Source organism: Morone saxatilis, unplaced genomic scaffold, assembly GCF_004916995.1.
Source record: "Morone saxatilis isolate NCDOM2014 unplaced genomic scaffold, NCSU_SB_2.0 Contig7, whole genome shotgun sequence".
NCBI classification, from domain to species: Eukaryota; Metazoa; Chordata; class Actinopteri; family Moronidae; genus Morone; species Morone saxatilis.
Window position 1 is genome coordinate 13,099,956 of NW_023340246.1, and position 17,933 is coordinate 13,117,888.

Below are 17,933 nucleotides of genomic sequence, written 5' to 3' on the forward strand. Positions count from 1 at the left end.
TGTAATCACACAATGTAACATCCTAGTTGAGATGATTAATAGTCTCTCCCTCACACAAATTGGGGTTGTTGGTGCAAGTATTGTCAAATTCAATCTTTGTCTCTTTTGGTGAGTAGTTCAATTGGTAAAAAATGATTGTCTAGTTTGCCACCTTGTATATATTGTTCAACAGTAAATGACCCCATGGTTCTCGATTACACTATTCTTTTCTAGATGTCTGGACATCCTGGAGTTATCTGAGCATGAAGACCTGAGAAAGTTCCACTACCACACACTGAAGCTGTACTGTGCCCTCTGTGCACTGGGAAACACCCGCGTTGCCCATGCCCTCTGCAGCCACTTGGACCAATCACAGCTCCTCTACACCATCGACAACCAGTATCTGTCTGGCATGCTGAGAGAGGGCTTCTACAATGTCCTCATCAGGTTGGTTTAAATGTAACATAATCAGATATGAACTTAAAATTGTAATTGCTTATCTTGTTTTTCATAGTTTTTTCTTTATTTTTCATCTTTTCCTTCCTGCAGTTTTGCAAATTGACAAATTGGATTTTTTTGTCTGTATTTGAGATAGAAATGGTTTTGAGAAATATAATAAATGCTGCTGTCAGTGATACTAAATGAAAGTCTACAATAGTGTTAAAAGTTAACAACCTCAACTTTCATGCACAGAAAAGAAAAAAAGCAATATTTGTACTCATCAATGATAGAATGATAACTTATCACAACTTCACCTCCAGCACCATTAACTGTTAAAGTGATGGAGCAGCACACAAGACCACAAAGTAAATTTGTCATGATAAATCTTAATGATAGCTCTGTGACGTATTTGTATTGCCTGCACACAATCCAGTGTAATTCAATCTCTTTTTTCAGTCAATAAATTCAATAAATTCTCAACCACACAGACAGAGGATTGGGATAAGTCATGGAATAATAATGTCAACCTGCTACTTTCAAGACATCATGCTTACCTCTGTTATCACTGAAAATGCAATTTTATGTGGATGGTGTTAACACATCAGTGGGTGGGGAGTTTTGTTTTTTAAACTGTGACTATGAGCAACAAAGAGTCTCAGCATCTAGTCAGGTAATTGCTGAGTCATTGTTATTGATCAATAACCCTGTCACCTCCAACAGATATATTATGGTAATTTTGTGCTGTAGGGCTGTAGAAATCTTTACCAGTTTCACATTTATACAACTTGGGAAAGATATTTTTAAACCTAGACCCAGAATTCTGAATGGTTATTTCCTGATAAGCGTAATGGCCAGTGCCACTAGGTGTGCAATGATTGAACTGATTCTTCTCCTCATTGCCAGCATCCATCTTGAGACAGCAAAAGAGGCTCGCCTAATGATGAACAACGAGTTCATTATCCCTGTGACGGAGGAGACTCGCTCCATCAAGCTGTTCCCCGACGAGTCCAAGCGGCACTCGCTGCCTGGTGTGGGCCTGAGCACCTCCCTCACACCTCGGGTCAACTTCTCCCCCGTTGGCATCATCAGCACAAAGCGCCAACAGTACCTATACAGCCCCCAGATCCCTCTGGGCATCCTGAAAGAGAAAGCCATCAGCATGCTCTCTGAGGCCGTGCAGGGCGGAGGCTTACACATCCGAGATCCGGTAGGCGGCAGTGTAGAGTACCAGTTCGTCCCCATTCTGAAGCTGATTGGAACACTGTTGATCATGGGAGTCCTAACCAGTGATGAGGTGAGACTGATTCTCCTCCTGATTGATCCCAACGTGTTTGGAGAGGCCAAGGAGGGTGAGGAGGTCAAGGGGCATGAAGTGGCTGTGGCAGGGGAGAAGGAGGAGGTGAGCAAGAACGAGGAGAAGGCCGTGGAGGCGGGAGAGGAGGAGACAAAGGAGAGTAAACCGCCCGTCAAAGGTCTCCTGGAGAAGTCACTGCCCGAGTCTGTCAAACAACAGGTGATGAAAATGATTATAAAACATGCTCATACATTTCAAGTTTGAATGTGAGATTGCAAATACTCAAAAAAAGTCCATCAATTTATATGCCAAGGTTTTAATTAAATTTTAATTTTGCCCATCTTATTTGCCTTTATCTGATTTGATACACTAATTTCTCATTTGACAGCGATACTGAGCTTTTGTGATTTATCTCTTACTGAGAAGTGACTGCATGTGTGCTAAAGAAGGCAGTGGTTGAATACCAATGTTCCTGTCAATGACAAAAAGTCCAGAATACTGTTCACACTCAAACACAGCTTTAATCTTTGCATTATGGTGATGGAGGCAGATCATCTCTTGGAAATGGCAATTATATCTTAGGTTTCTCTCTGTTTAAGTAACAAAACACATTCAATCAGTTGATATAAAAATTATCTTAGTCAAAAACCACATCAAACAATACAGACACAGACAGAAAGAGAAACCTTTACCTCTAAATGCACACTTGATTGTCATTCCTGTTAAATTAATATCTTTGAATGGGATTCTTCATTCTTTTTAGATGTGTGAGTTGCTGCACTACTTCTGTGACTGTGAGCTGAAGCACCGCATCGAAGCCATCGTCTCCTTCTCAGACAGCTTTGTGTCCAAGCTGCAGTTCAACCAGAAGTTCCGCTACAATGAGCTGATGCTGGCGCTCAACATGTCCGCCGCCGTCACTGCCAAGAAGACTAAAGAGTTCCGTTCACCCCCACATGAGCAGGTACAATACTACAATGCATGAGTCCTGCATGGGTCCAGTTTTGCAAACCTGCATCCTCCCGCACCCGCAGAGCTCAGAACCAGAACCAACCTGTTACCCGCAATTATCCCCAAGTCAAATCCCGACCCGACCCTTTAATATAAGACCTGCGATCCGACCCGTGGTGCATGCTACACACACAGTCATATTTTAACTTGTACAATTATAAATGTTACATGTAGAAAGTCACCAACTGTTGCTACTCACAATGCTGCTGCTGCTGCGTCCAAACAATCAGCAGGGCACTGATGTCAATTAAGCACTGTCAGTTCGCTGAATCACTCTCTACACACAGGTTGATATGTCTCGGCGTACAAACTTTACAGCGGTTTGGTGGTCTGAGAGTTGTGTTATAGGAAAAGTTTCTGTTAACTTGCGCTGCACCTGTGCTCCTGCTGCAACTGCAGTTTCCTCAGAGGATGTGCAAGCTTGCAGCTTTCACAATAAAAGAAAATCTTGGTGGCTGATATTTAACTGATGTAAACGTTAAAGACTACACAGTCATTTTCATTTTCTAATTTCTTTACAAAAAAAAAAACACATTTTGATTCTAACCAGCTGCCCGCACGCGTTTAGTTTTACCCATACTGGTGCAGGTCTCTGCTGCAATGGACCAAACAGCGAATGAGAAATTGTTTACATCCTGTTTGAGATGTAATTTATGTTCAAGGTTGTTTAAGGTATTATATTGGAACAAAACCACAGAATGATCAATTGAGCCTTGGGGTGCAAAAAAATTAATGACTTGACTGGAACAAAGTCTGATGCAGAGACTGGAGCGCTGGCTTTTGGAGTTCTCTGAGAGCCTTTTAGCTATCGAATGTTTCCTATCTGTATTTTCAGCTGGTATTCCCAATGGGTAAATTGGGCCATATGTGAGGCTAAATTGAAGTTGAAGTGAGTCTGTGCACTGAAAGTTAAATGGTTGGCATTTACGAGCAGAAAATTATTATTAGTCCCAAAGGGAGAATTTACATTATACTGTATTCAACTTCTTAGTAAGTTCATAGCTCAGGATGCATTGTGAACTTTAGAAACCGCCTCAATCCACTAACTTGTAGGTTAGCCTTGAGATTGTTTGCAAGGTTCAGTGCAGGTTGTTCAGAAAAACAGAATAATAAAGCTCAAACAAGTATAAAAAACGAAAAGTCAAATCTGCTAAATTTATAAAAACACCTATTTGAACAGAGCATAGATGCTACTAGGAAACTTAAATCAAACCAGCAGACAGAGCAGTCTGTGCTATCTGAACCTTTCAGACCAAAATACCCTCCTGAGGGTTTATTTGCTCTCACAACACATGTTGAAGCAATCGGCCTTTTTAACTTTTGAGAGGTCAGACTCAGGTTTCATTGCCATCAGAGCAATGGTCAGTCTGGGGGCAGACTGTGTAACTGTTATTGTTTATTTGGGTCCACATTTGTTACTCTGGTAACGGCTACTCTTCATTAGGACCAAAAATTGGGATTGACTCATTATTGTGATGAATAAGCTAATATTGGTGGATATCGTGCAGCTATAGTCACGTGTATGTACTGTAAATACTAGAGATATGGGAATGGTTGGACCAACTCGCATTCATGTTATAATTTAAGTGTTAAGATTTTCAAAATAAATGGATTCCTCTGATCACCTTTTAAAAACTCTGTGTTTATGGTTTAAAATATAAAAAGTGTAGATAATAGCAGTTAAAGCATTTTTTGAGACCCTGTGATTTAGTATTCGATCATGCTGCTTAGTGGCTCACTGTAACACAAACTAAAGCATGTTAATGGATCTCGGTTGTGCTGTCCTTACATCACATGCTTTCAGTGTCTTTCAGCTCAGTGTGTAATAACTGCGTCAGCACACCGACGTGCCAGGGGCTCAGATCCTTGTCCCTAATGAGGCTCCATTTAACATCAGTTTCTCTTTCAGTGTGTCTCAGAGCCAAAGTAGAGAGGCAGAGAGAGGTACAACATTATTCTTCCTGCCCAGTAGACAGAAAATCCTTTCAGTCGTTTTCTTATATGTTTGTGTTCAGATCAGTTGAGTTCTTGCATATAAGACAGCAGTGAGCCAAAAGTTTAGATCTGCACGACTGCAAAGCTTTCTCTTTTCAGAATGCTTAAATGCACTTCCTCTGTGCTGCAAAAGCCATGTAAATAAGCACAGCCTTACAGCTACACTCTGATCCCTGAGAAATGAGTAGTGTAGTGGTCAGCAGCAGGATCCAAGATTGCTGTCTGTTCCTCCCATGGTTTATTAAAAAGCCCTGCCAAAAATAGACATCAGAATCGCCTAAACTGGACTCTGCATTTGCTCTGCCCGAGGAAGCATCTCATGTATATTTAGTTTGTTTTATAGTTAGCTTGTGACATACAGCAAGCACAGCGGATTTATAACTATTTAGGGTAATTCATCATTAAAGCAATTTCTAAGTTGTCTAAGCAAAAAATACTTTATATGTTTTAATTTTTCACAATCATCACTTAACTGGATGTAAAATGCTCTAGACTATTTCTCTGCATTGATCAGACAAATACTATCGAGAAGCCCATGTGAGCACTCACTGCAAGAGACTAAATGAGTAATTCTGCTGTTGAATGTGACTCAGAATAATAATGGTGCTATCCTCTCTGTATGCCAATCCTCTTTTTATTCATTCTTTCACATTCTTCTTTCCCCTGTGTGCTTATTTGCTTATTTGTCTCGCCTTTTCCTCATCCCTCCTACTCTCTAAAACATTTTTTTATATTCCCTTCCCCACTCTCTGCTCTTCTAACCTTATTGTTCTATTTGTCTGTTTCCTGCAGATTAACATCCTGTTGAATTTCAGTGCAGGGGAGGACTGCCCCTGTCCTGAGGAGATCCAGGAAGAACTCAACTACTTCCATGAAGAATTGCGACTGCACTGTGGTAGAGTCCAACTTCTCTCTCAGTTCTTTTACACATATTGTTGATTTTGCATCATAGATGTTCAACTTCAGGCTTGGTGAAGGTATTTTTTATACAAATAGATTATTCTTGACCTTTGACTAAATAAAACAAAGCAGTGGTTGTTGGGGTGTGATTGTAAAATCACAAGCACTCGTCCATATGGTCACTTGTGAAACGGAGGCTACCAGTCATTGACCTTTGGCCTGATCTGATATCAGAATTAATACCAAAGCCAGAAATATTTGTGTCCTTAACCGATACTTACATCAAAGCCCTTTTAAACATTAGTTGAACTTGAAGGAGAGTACCACGGTGCACATATAAGCACTTGATGCAAAATGTTGAAATTCTGAGTGTCGGAAAGGTGTTTCCCCTTGCAGGAATTCCCGTGGAGGAGGAAGAGGAAGAGCAAGACACTTCGATAAAAGGCCGTCTCCTTGCTTTACTCTACAAAATCAAAGGTCCTCCTCAGAAGACAGAGGAGGAACCCACAGAGAAGGAACAGGCTGCCCCCAGTAAGTAACTTTAAACAGCAAAAAGGAAAAAGCACTAATAATCTCATTGATTCTTAAAAAAAAAAACAGATCAGATGCAGAAACAGATTAACTTTAATTCATTGAAAAAAACGAAATGGCGAATAGGTAGAGATTTATCAATCATAAATGATACAGAACATAAGACACTGCCCGGCTACTAGTATAACAATTTCTTTGCTTCAACCTGGGGTCAGTGCTTTCAATATTCTTCTCTGCTGCCCATTGCTTAAAGCATGGTTATGTTCTGTTTCAAATAATAGAAGACTAATGGACAGCCACTGCAAGACTCCCTGCTATAAATTTTAATGCCTTACTTCAGCCTCCCACACCTAGCCTGCATTATTGAAAAGCTTCATAAGTGGACAGATGATGTGATTGAAGATGATTTTGATAGACCTGCACTACCTTTTCTACATCATATTAAGATTGTATTGAAATAGGCGTGTTAAATGATGGGTGAGGAAACAAGCTGCTCCTCTTCCAGTCTATTATCTTGTCATGTTTTAAACATGTAAATGTTATACTCATGTCTAATCTGTACATTTAGTATTATGTATTTTATTGTATATTCAAAGCACACAGAATCAGTCAGTGCACTTTTTGGAAGGCTTTTAAATTAAATTAAAAATTAAATTTCATCATTCAGTATTACGAAAAAGAAAAAAAAGTTGATAATTTCTATCTAAAACAGACTCATTATGACTCATTCCTTAATCTAGAAAAAGAACCAGGATAATCTCAATACAGTTAACAAGATGAAGCTTTGTGGGTTGTGGAAGTACACTGTTGCAAGATAAAATAGTGGATTTCATTTATACCATTACATAAAAGCTATTATCATTCCACATCTACTTCAAATACACTGTGAATACATCTTGACGTATAAAGATTGTACTAATTAGTTTAAAATCGTTTCAGAAATTTTTTTATAAATGACACCATGCTGACTGTTTGTGGTCATTTGCAGATTAGCTTGCAGACAAGGTAGTTTTTTGTGTTTTTAATGACTCCCATGTGATCTACTGTTTAAGAGGATGCAGAGCAGATGTGAATCTGTGAGACATTCACCTTCAGGGCAGCTGGCTTCCTCTCTCTCTTTGTATCTGTCTCGTCTCTCATTAGGATTCTGCTTGAAACAGCCCCTTTGTTTGCTACAGATGTTGGGCTGTTTGACTTAAACACTCAAAGTTCAGCGATAGCTTTGGAATAATGATGTTATCATTTGGAGATGTGCAGTGTTTGGCTACAGCTTCTACATTTATCACTACAGGTCACTGAGTTTCTCTGTAGTCATTTTATTGTTGCTTGTCTGTAAGATTAAAGTTGGATGAAACCTTAAAATAAGGTACAAAGTATCACCCAGACTTTACCCCCTTTTACACTACTTTTACCGTAAGAGTTACAGTTCATCTCTATATATTTATATTGTATTTTGTGCTCTACTGTGAATCTGCATGAAATGCATGAGGTAGAGCCACATTATTCCTGTTTAATGAAAAACCTTTTTGAGGTGCCTGGGGAACACAGCCCACAACTATTTCTCAACAGTCCTTGGAAACAATTTCAGGCATTTTCCTCGAAGGTACTCCCCTCTGGGGTGAAATGTTTGAAGGACAAACAATAGTTAATTATAGCCCAACCTTTTATAAGTCAATTTACTGCAGGAAGAAACAAGTTGAGAGTAGTAGATATTTTAGTAACTGCATTTTGTTTAAAAAAAATCAATCGTTATCTTTGAATCCAAACATTTAGAGCCAAGGTTTGCTCAACTCATGAGTGAATATTGTTTGTGCTATCGAGATTTTATGAGGATGAGTGTGTTTTGCATCGTTGGGTTAAGGCGGGGACAAGGGAGCAATACAAATAATTAGCACAGCATAGTTAACACAAATAGAGTCAATTTAGAGTGCCTGAGATTTACAGACTCATATTGTACATGCAACATCACAGTTTGACATGTATACATGCTCAACTGAGACACCCTGTGTCAAAATACATACCTCTTGAGCACCTTATTAGATGCTCTTCATGTGATGATGCATACATTTAAGCTTTTTTCCACCTTTCACACATTACACACATCATTTCAGATTGTTTGGTAAATGCCTTAAATGTAAAAATATGAACATAATAACAGCGCCTCTGACAGCCAACAAGCTTCACTAAGGCTTCTGATCAAATCATCCACTAGCAGCAAAAGCTTGTATGATGTTTTAAACTCAATGCTGAGAGTGCCAGATGAATTACGTCATTTTTTCCTACAATGCAAACAGTTACTTTTCACTTCTAAACAGATTAACAGAATACACATATACCAAATCAAAAGACTGCAAAACTTCAGTATATATCAGACCTAACCAAATTCATTGCCAATAAAGTATGTATGTTGAAACTTATAAACTACAATAGGCAAAAGAAAAATAAAGCAGTTATACAATACAATACAATACAATACAATTTAAAATAATACTAAATACTGAAATGAAATTCATACATAGACTTGTGTTGGCGGTGTCACCAAACAGTGAGATAAAATAATATAACAATATTGTTTTCCTATTAAGAATGAGCTAAAATACTGTAAACCATTGTTTAAAAATGTAAAAATTACATTCCTGATGCAGCACATGGTGCTTATACAGTGTGAGCCTGCCTCAGCATTTTGTTTTCATATATAAAAATAATCTGGTTGCTAGACTTTGCATTCTAAAAAATACATGCTGGTTTTGGAAAGAGAGTCTGTTATTCCACATAGTAATTCCATATCCACAGGTGTTATCCTTTTATAGTCCTCTAAAATCTGTGGTTTTCCTTATGTATGTGTATTTGGGTGTGTATCTGTGTTTTCCCTTGATTCATGCATAGGATAAAATAACCCAGCCACAGATCCTTGACGTATACGATAAATATCAACGCAATAGGACTGCAAGCCCAAAAGCATTTATTCTGCTTATACGACAGTACACCTGTTATAAATTTGGCACATTTTCTGCACACCACGATATTATAAGAAAGTGTAAGGGCAGAGGTACAGAGAACAATTGACTAGAGGTACTGTGTGCTGTCTCCAATTAGTTCCAGTTGACATGGACAGGATGCAGCTGCTTTATCTACCTACATTTTTAAAAAAAGGCTGAATTCAACAACTTTCCATGTCAGTATTTCTGAAATTCTATTCTAAGGTAACAGTTAAAGTCATAATGCATAAAAATATTAACTAGCTCGTCAACATAGAACATAGGGAAATCTCTGGCACTTTAGCTGCTAAATGCTCTACTTTAGCAGCTAAAGAGCCAGAGATTTCCCTCTGGACTTGGTAGAGACTTATGTGAAATGAATGATAATGTTTGTAACATCTGTAACTGCTGGATGCATAAATAAGCAACAAATTAGCATAGGCAGTGATGATATAATGATATTGTTTATAACTTATTTCTACTACCCCTGTCAGTCAGTTATTGCAAGCTTAATCAATCAGTGGCAAAAGCAAACACTTTATTAGACGTGCATTGACACTGCACAATTGCCCGTATGGATTACGTTGCAGCCAGTTTCACGTCTGCTGGCTGCAACCCTCTCGCTCAATACTGGACCAATTTCATAAATTGTTGTCCCCATTAGTCACTTGGACACAAAAACATGGGAAAATAACAACCAGGTTAAAAAAAATACTTAAATTAAAGTTTTGCTTTGTGTCTGGAGGAAGGTTTGAATTTTTTACTACCTTTGTACCAATATTCACTGCATGGTGAACTTCTCCAGCTAACCTGAAGGAGCTGATCTCCCAGACCATAACCAGCTGGGCTCAGGAGTCTCACATCCAGGACCCACAGCTGGTCAGGGTGATGTTCAGCCTGCTAAGGAGACAGTATGACGGCATCGGAGAGCTGCTCCGGGCCATGAAGAAATCCTATACCATCAGTGCCGCCTCAGTGCAGGATGCTATTAACCTGTTGGCATCTCTGGGTCAGATTAGGTCTTTGCTGTCTGTCCGCATGGGCAAGGAGGAGGAAAAACTCATGATTGATGGGCTTGGGTAAGAAATTTGTCTCAATAATTGCACTGACATCAAACTAATAATTATTATACAGTTGTTTCTCATTGTCCATTGTTACTTGCTTAGATACATTTCCAATATCAAACAGTGTTTAAGATATGCTTTATATTTCCTCAAAAAGTTTTAATGTATCATTACCTTCACAAATCACTTTCCTTGTGTTCCCAGCGACATTATGAACAACAAGGTTTTTTATCAACATCCCAATCTGATGAGAGTGCTCGGAATGCACGAGACTGTCATGGAGGTCATGGTCAACGTGCTGGGAGGAGACAAGTCGCAGGTACGACAGCGTGTGACCAGTTATTGACATTTTGAGACTCAATAGGACTGTATTATTAGCTCTATTAGCTGAGGTCAGTACAACTCAGTGCCACAAACTATCTCAATTCAAGGTCCACTTACATGCTTGTTCTGGAGCTTTTGACAGTTGTCATCAGCAGATTTTTTTTGTTTGTTTGCCTTCTCTGTAACCTTGACCTAACCCGTGAATTTTAAGTATTGCATACATTTATTTACCTCTTTTCATAACTTATTGAGAAACCAAGAAACCTTCGTAAGAACTTCCCTGTGGAGTTTTGACCTCTAGTTACGTGATGGGTCAGCTTTTTGTAATGAGTGGGTCCCCATTTTGTCTTTTTCGTGTATTCATTCACTCCCACGTGGGTGACGTTGGCCTGAGAATAAGAATTCCTTCGCCAGCACCTGCATCAATGTGGTTGTTGTGCACATGACAAATAAAGAACTTCAAACTATCAACAGGTTGCAGTAATGCTCCAAGAAAAGCAGCAATGTTCAAACAAATGCAGGGAAGAAGACTGCTAGCAAGTAAACATGGATGTAAATGATATAAAAGTTTTAAAAAATTGGCTTTTAAAATGTCTTATGAGGAAGGAAATACATTCATCACATGTATTAGACTAAAGGATACATTTTGGTGAATAACATTGAATATAAACATAACTTTTGGTTGAATACAAGAAGCTCTACAAGGCACCTTTAACCTGCATTTGGAATGGAGGAACCTAGTTACAATTTGTGCCACAACCATAATTCCTGCCCCCTCAAAAGGGTCTTCCTCTCAAGTTAGTAAAATCTGATGCCCCCAGAAAAATCAGGGTGGAATGTCCAGTACTGATTGGGAAACAATATATAAATTTCAAACAAACCGGTCTCTTTGAAACTATTCTTTAGATGCGAGCGAAAATACATTAAAAAGCCATGATAGAGGCTTTTCTATGCTTAATAGGTTGTATACTGATCCCAGGAAAACAGATTTAACCCCTAAGTAGGTGAGGTAAGCCTAGATCAACAACCTAATACCTAATAGGAGTAAACTAGGCCTGGGAGGGCAGAGGCGAGAGAAGGGTGAGAGGGAGGCCTCTCCGGTCGGTCCTTTTTGGGCAGTGCTGACAGAAGCTTGAAGAGATGGTTGTGATTTAATGCCGTGGCTGGTGCCAAGTATGAATTGAACCTCAGACATAAAGACCTCAGAGAAACATTCAGGCCTTCACATCTGACTCTGGCAGTCTGATCAGGCAGTGTCAGGCATAAATTCCAGACTAGTTCACTGCCACTTGATATGTGTCCTTCACTAACTGTGGCCATATAAAGCGACAGTACCACAGCTAGTAAGTGTTTTATCAGGTTTACTCCTTGATTATCTCAAATGTTGGTTCAGTCATTGTGTGGTATAATATCAAACCATGATTTAGTCTGATAATTGATTTTCTACTTACAAAATGAAGAGTTCTTTAATATATAGTTATGGCATAATGTGAATACACCAAGAAATAAAACCTTAAGTAGGTTTTCTAATTTTTCAACCCAGCCTTGAATAAAATGTTGATTCCTATTCATGCACATTACCACACATGTAGAATTAGTACTGAGTAACCTTTCACAAGGCACCAATTAAAAAAGGAAAATTTGGTTTAGTTGTCAAAAACAACCATAAATCTCATTTTAGAAATGTCAGCAAGATTTAAAGTTGAACAGTTACGGAAGATAATAAACATATATCTCCACATATTTACTGAATGTAATTTGCCGGAGGTACGGTGAGGATTTACCTCCTCTGGCAATTTACTTTCGTCTCTAGTGTGGACAAAAATTACTTCTTTTAGATTTATGCTCAGAATGACCCCACAGAAGTAACAGCATTATAACGAAATGGCTTGAAGACTGAATGATTTTTCCAGTTGTTTCTGTTGTGAACAGAAAATACATTTTATTTATTGACTACACTTTAAGCTTTTATCAGAGCCAAACATATAAAGCTCAAAATCCTCCAGACATATCAAAATAGATAAGAATCCGCCGGAGCTGCTGCAAATGGGGAAACTGCCTTTTGGGGAAAGGTTATGTATTGTCCTCAAAAATGGTTTCTTGTCTCGCCTAACAACGTCAGTTTGGGTCATACAGTATATTTTGGAGAATATTTAAGAGCCTCGGATTCACATTAAAACCTGATCATCCGAAACTCCAAAAACTATGCTGCTGTCTGCGGAGAAAGAATCAGGCTTGGAGATATCTGAATGTAACTGGAATGATGTATGTGAAAGCCAGGCTAAGGCTGCCTATTCAAAGACGTGGAGATGGTTCTATTGGAAGAACATAATATGATTTTTCTGTTACTGAAATGTATTCAGTATATATAAAAACATGATGATTGCTTGCGGCAGTGTGCCCAAAAAATGACTGACCATTATAATAATTTTGGGCTTGCCCTTTCATTCTGTCATATTGTTAAGAGATTGCTAAAGAAAAAGATGACAATCTTCTGGAATAGAAGTTGCTCTTTTGTCACACTATTCTTGTGCAAAATCCCAGACAAACTCATAGCTTAGAATGAATATTTGTTTAAAATGTTGGCCAAGAAAGCATTCATACGGAAATGGCTGCAGCAAAACCCTATTGCCAATAAAATAAACTGTATGTAAAAATGAGCCTTTACCGTAAGATTACACTATTATCAATATGTAAAATACTGGCAAGAGTGTGCAACATATGTTTCTATAAGATATAACCCATTGCATATGTAATTGAAATACTTTTCCTATATAATGTTAGTAAGTATAATGTTGCCCATGTCAACCCCTTCTTTTTAAATAAAAATACAAATTCATTAATTTCATTTTTATCCACAGGAGATCGCCTTCCCCAAGATGGTGGCCAGCTGTTGTCGTTTCTTGTGCTACTTCTGTCGTATTAGCCGTCAGAACCAGAAAGCTATGTTCGACCACCTGAGCTACCTGCTGGAGAACAGCAGTGTGGGGCTGGGTAAGTAGCGGTAGACTTCATAAAATGACACCGTCTACTCTCTTATTATTGATTGACAGTTGCCTTACAGCAATTATTTCTGTTCCTGTTAGTGTATATCATTCTGGGAGAGGAAGACAGATGTTTAAAAATTTATGGAAAGTGGTAAATATTAAGGATAAGCAGAAACTACTGAATAAAATGATGAAAGATTTTCAGACAGGGAAGATGAGATGATGAATGATGAAAGAAAGTTAAAGGTTATAGCAGATGAGAAAAATATTGAGAGATTTCCCTGACATATTTAATTTCTGCGAGTATTTACCACACTGTAGGAACTGAAAATTTTGCCTTTTACTGCTCCCAAAATGACGCAAAATTTTCAATGGAACCAATAATGCCACTTGCTGGAGGAGTTCTTCAGCTAATTGAAGTGTGACACAAACTTACTGCCCACATTATGCCAGGGTATCAGTTTAAGGGGGAGAGGGGCAGAGAGGGAGGCAGCTGATAGAGAGAGAAGAATGGCAGAGAAGAAGGCAGGAAAATGAGGGACGAGGGTTATTTAGGCATGCAGGGCAGGACTGATGAGTCACTGGGCTCTGGCTGCTGCTGCTGCTGCTGCTGCTGCTGTTAACTAAAGCTCCTGCCTGTGAAATAGGAAAGGTTCACAAAGTGTGGAGAGGACAGACGAATGCAAACACACCACCAGTTTGTTATGCCTAACATGAAACGTGATATTTGCGTCCTCATAAATCACATACGTTAATGTGAAGTTGCTTGGAGACGTGCCTTGTGTTTTCTGTTGGTAAATGTTTGTTCATTTCAGGCGAAATTGTCCCAAATAATAAGTTAACCTGCATGAAGGACATAGTTACAATTATAAACCAATTACTGATATATATTTTTTTATCAAAATTCCCCTGCAAGTGTGCACAATTATTCATTTATTATTTTCTGATTATGTGCCCAGTGGGAATGTAAGTGTTTATGTAGGCAGGCAGTGTTTCTGCACATTGAGTTGCAGAGGATTCATTAACTTGAATAATGTATCTGCACAACATCAGAGTATTTCCGTGACTGTTTTGCATTGATTACAATACTAATGATCAGTAGAGTAGATAGGAAACGCAGATATCCATTAAAAGCATTAAGCAGTTCATCTACGCTCTATACATCATTTGTATATTAAGTATATTTTGATCATGGTTGCAGAATTTTTTTTTTATCATGTTTGCTACTCTAACTGAGTGTCAGATAAGTAATATAGCAATAAAGTAATTTTCTTATTTTCTAAAAAGCAAAGTGCTTTTAGTAAATGTGTGAGAATCTGTTGGAGATAATATGACAAAATATTTTTTTTTCCTTTACCAATGGATATCTGAAGTGTTTAAAAAAGTCAGTATGTTATTAACATGTTATAACGCTTTCTTTAAAGGTCAGATGTTGACTTGAACAGATTTCATTATCCTTTAAATGCTACGTGCTCCTCTGAACTGCAAGAGAGAGAATAGAGAATATCAGAACAGCATGTAGATAGACTGCCCCCTGTTGTTTAGGTATGAAACAAAAAAGTTAGCATTGATGGTAACACATTGTGTGTGTCTGTGTGTGTGTGTGTGTGTGTGTGTGTGTGCGTGTAGCCTCTGAAGCTATGCGGGGCTCCACTCCACTGGATGTTGCAGCATCTTCAGTGATGGACAACAACGGCCTGGCCCTCGCCCTGGAGGAGCCCGATCTGGAGAAGGTTTGTTATTTTAGCACACCTTCAGTTGTGGCAGGTGTTAAATACTATTTCAAGCACTGTAAAATGGTTAAAATCAAATTAAATTTACCATGCTGTAATGATGAGAGAACCACATACAGGTTTTAGTTTTATATAGGTTAAGTGCACTGAAAGAACCGTTTAGTCAATTTGCATATGTAGTGGGACAGCAAGATTAGTCTTAGTGGTATTATCCTTTAGGTTTTACAATTTTCAGATGATAATCATATTAGAATTAAGTTCTGAAACACACTGGAGAGCAAAACAATCAGCAGATTCCTTTGCATTATTAACAGCTGGGATGGTTTCTTATTAATACTCCTCACTGCTCACTTGTGGTGAAAGTAAGTCAGATAGAAATAAAAACCTCATGATCAAAAACCCACCCAAGTTTTCTCAGTGAAAAATGGAGCACGATTTTGTGTTGTTTGAATAAGCTAGCTCAGCAAATGCTTTCAAGCTGTCACTGCAACTGACACTGACAGTCAAAAAGACAGAGTGTGCTATCATAATACCCAGGAGTGAAATCGAATTGTGTGTGTCTATGTGTGTGTACTGTAGGTGGTGACATACCTTGCAGGCTGTGGTCTTCAGAGTTGTGCCATGCTGGTTGCTAAGGGTTACCCAGACCTCGGCTGGAACCCCATAGAGGGAGAGCGTTACCTGTCCTTCCTGAGGTTCGTCGTCTTCTGCAATGGTATGTCGACTTTCCTACTGAGCTCATGACTTGTGGCACTCTATTACTAGAGTAATGTTGCTCTGCAGGTCCATATTTTATTTGTATCACATTTCCTTCATGTGACTGTTACAGCACTAATCAACAGCTGCTGGTGGCAATGTGTTGTAAATGGCAGCAATAAGACTCTAAAGATGAGACAAGGAAAACCACAAGCTGTAAATTCTGTTGTAAAGAATTTCATACTTTCAAAATAAGGTCTTGCAAATAGTTTTGACGCATGCATTCAGCATGTTTATGTTAACAAAAACTAGTTAATTCATTGCAGTTTACATATAATGCCACTGACCAAACAGGGCCTTTATGGCATAAAACAGGAACAATTTTAGCACTGCAAAATGCTGCATATAGACACTTTAATTGTGAAGACACATTACCTGTGTGACTCTGTCTTTGTGATTGGTCTGTATACACACACTGGGTTTGCATGGCATAGTGGATGATGTTATTGTGTGTTATTGAAGTTACAGGTAAACAAATAAAACAAGATTAGTCAAAATCTCAGAATCTTGCAGGAAAGCAAGCAAAGCTGTCCTCCCTCCATCAACCCTAACCCTCCCCACCCCTAACTACTGTCAAATGCCCAAGAGTTGAGAAGAGCCCAAGTGGAAGTGTTAGTCAGCTTTCCCTGGATAAAAAAAAAAGAAATAATCCTTAATAATCACGACTTCCAGGAGACTTGCTGACTCTGACCTGGCCTTTTTAGGGATCATTCAAATCCTGTCCATTGCCCTGCTGTATTTCTATACCAGGTGAGAGTGTGGAGGAAAACGCCAACGTGGTGGTGAAGCTGCTGATCAGACGTCCAGAGTGTTTCGGCCCCGCCCTGAGAGGAGAGGGAGGCCAGGGTCTGCTCGCTGCCATGAAGGAGGCCATCAAGATCTCTGAGGATCCTGCCCTGGACCTGCCAAAGACCCCTGCTGTAGTCACTACCGGGTAGGAATCCTCAGCAGTTTCTTACATTATTTAGTTCTAGTCAGGGTTGAAAAGCCTGTGAATCAGCATTTAGATCACCATGAGACACTAAAGACCCAGTAAGTGGCTTGAATGCAGTCACTAGTGATAAAGTCTCTCATTATCTTTGTCTCTGTGGTGAATTGTTATATTTAATTAGGTTGTCTCTGAGCTCTGCTAAACCAGCGTTATTCTTAGTTAATACACAAGAGATCGAAGTCTGCACAAAGGAACTTTAAAGAAAAAGAGGTTGCTTCTTTCAGTTTAAATGTGATAGTTTATCATGTGGTTGAATTGCTTTCACTAAAAGTTTTCCTACCAAAAACAGCACTGTTTTTATGATGTTCCCCCTTTCATATTTTTAGGTTTGGCCGATATGGTTTTAACACAGAAAATGTTCAACAAACTTATTAAAAGCACATCTACTCATTAGGGATGTCACAATACCAGAAATGTAGTAGTCAAACCAATACCAGTGAAATTCCACAATTCTCTATATCGATTCAATATGTCCCGATCAAGTGGTTTTGCCCCCGATCCCCCTGTAATATTGAGTATCTGCTGATATCTATTCCTGATCCAATACCTGTATTTTCCTTAGTAATACAGGTGAACATTTCTACATTGCAATAATAAAAAAAAGCCTGCATCCAAGCTGTTCCTTAATGTTTTATTTGACTATACTAAATAACTAAATAGGCTATAAAATAACCCAACAAAGCCTCTCTGTAATTTCTTTTGTTCTTGTAACTGTCTAGAAGGAATTCTTCTCTCCCTTTGAAACTGTCTTGCAGTGTCTGTTGCTTTGTTGCAGCTGTATTCTGCAGAAAATTTATTTGCCACATCTGTACATCGTTTTGTGCAGATTACACACTTCTCTGTCTCGCCTCAGAGCAGTGAAACAACGCTGCAGGCGGGGCTGAGCTCCTGCACACACACACACACACACACACACACACACAGCACAGCAACACAGACCAGAGTTGAA

The 17,933-nt window shown here is 38.8% G+C and overlaps 1 protein-coding gene across 1 annotated transcript in view; it reads left to right on the forward strand.

The window, feature by feature from the left end:
• The window catches only part of ryr3 (ryanodine receptor 3), a gene marked incomplete at its 5' end in the record, with an annotated part of 93,962 nt that overhangs the window by 39,320 nt on the left and 36,709 nt on the right, over positions 1 to 17,933 (forward strand). Inside the window, 11 exons of the mRNA XM_035679141.1 lie at positions 214 to 426; positions 1,324 to 1,933; positions 2,478 to 2,678; positions 5,513 to 5,615; positions 6,017 to 6,151; positions 9,935 to 10,208; positions 10,398 to 10,512; positions 13,379 to 13,511; positions 15,134 to 15,237; positions 15,817 to 15,952; positions 16,744 to 16,929. Coding sequence (XP_035535034.1) covers positions 214 to 426; positions 1,324 to 1,933; positions 2,478 to 2,678; positions 5,513 to 5,615; positions 6,017 to 6,151; positions 9,935 to 10,208; positions 10,398 to 10,512; positions 13,379 to 13,511; positions 15,134 to 15,237; positions 15,817 to 15,952; positions 16,744 to 16,929 — 2,210 coding nt within the window. The remainder of the gene's footprint in view (positions 1 to 213; positions 427 to 1,323; positions 1,934 to 2,477; positions 2,679 to 5,512; positions 5,616 to 6,016; positions 6,152 to 9,934; positions 10,209 to 10,397; positions 10,513 to 13,378; positions 13,512 to 15,133; positions 15,238 to 15,816; positions 15,953 to 16,743; positions 16,930 to 17,933) is intronic.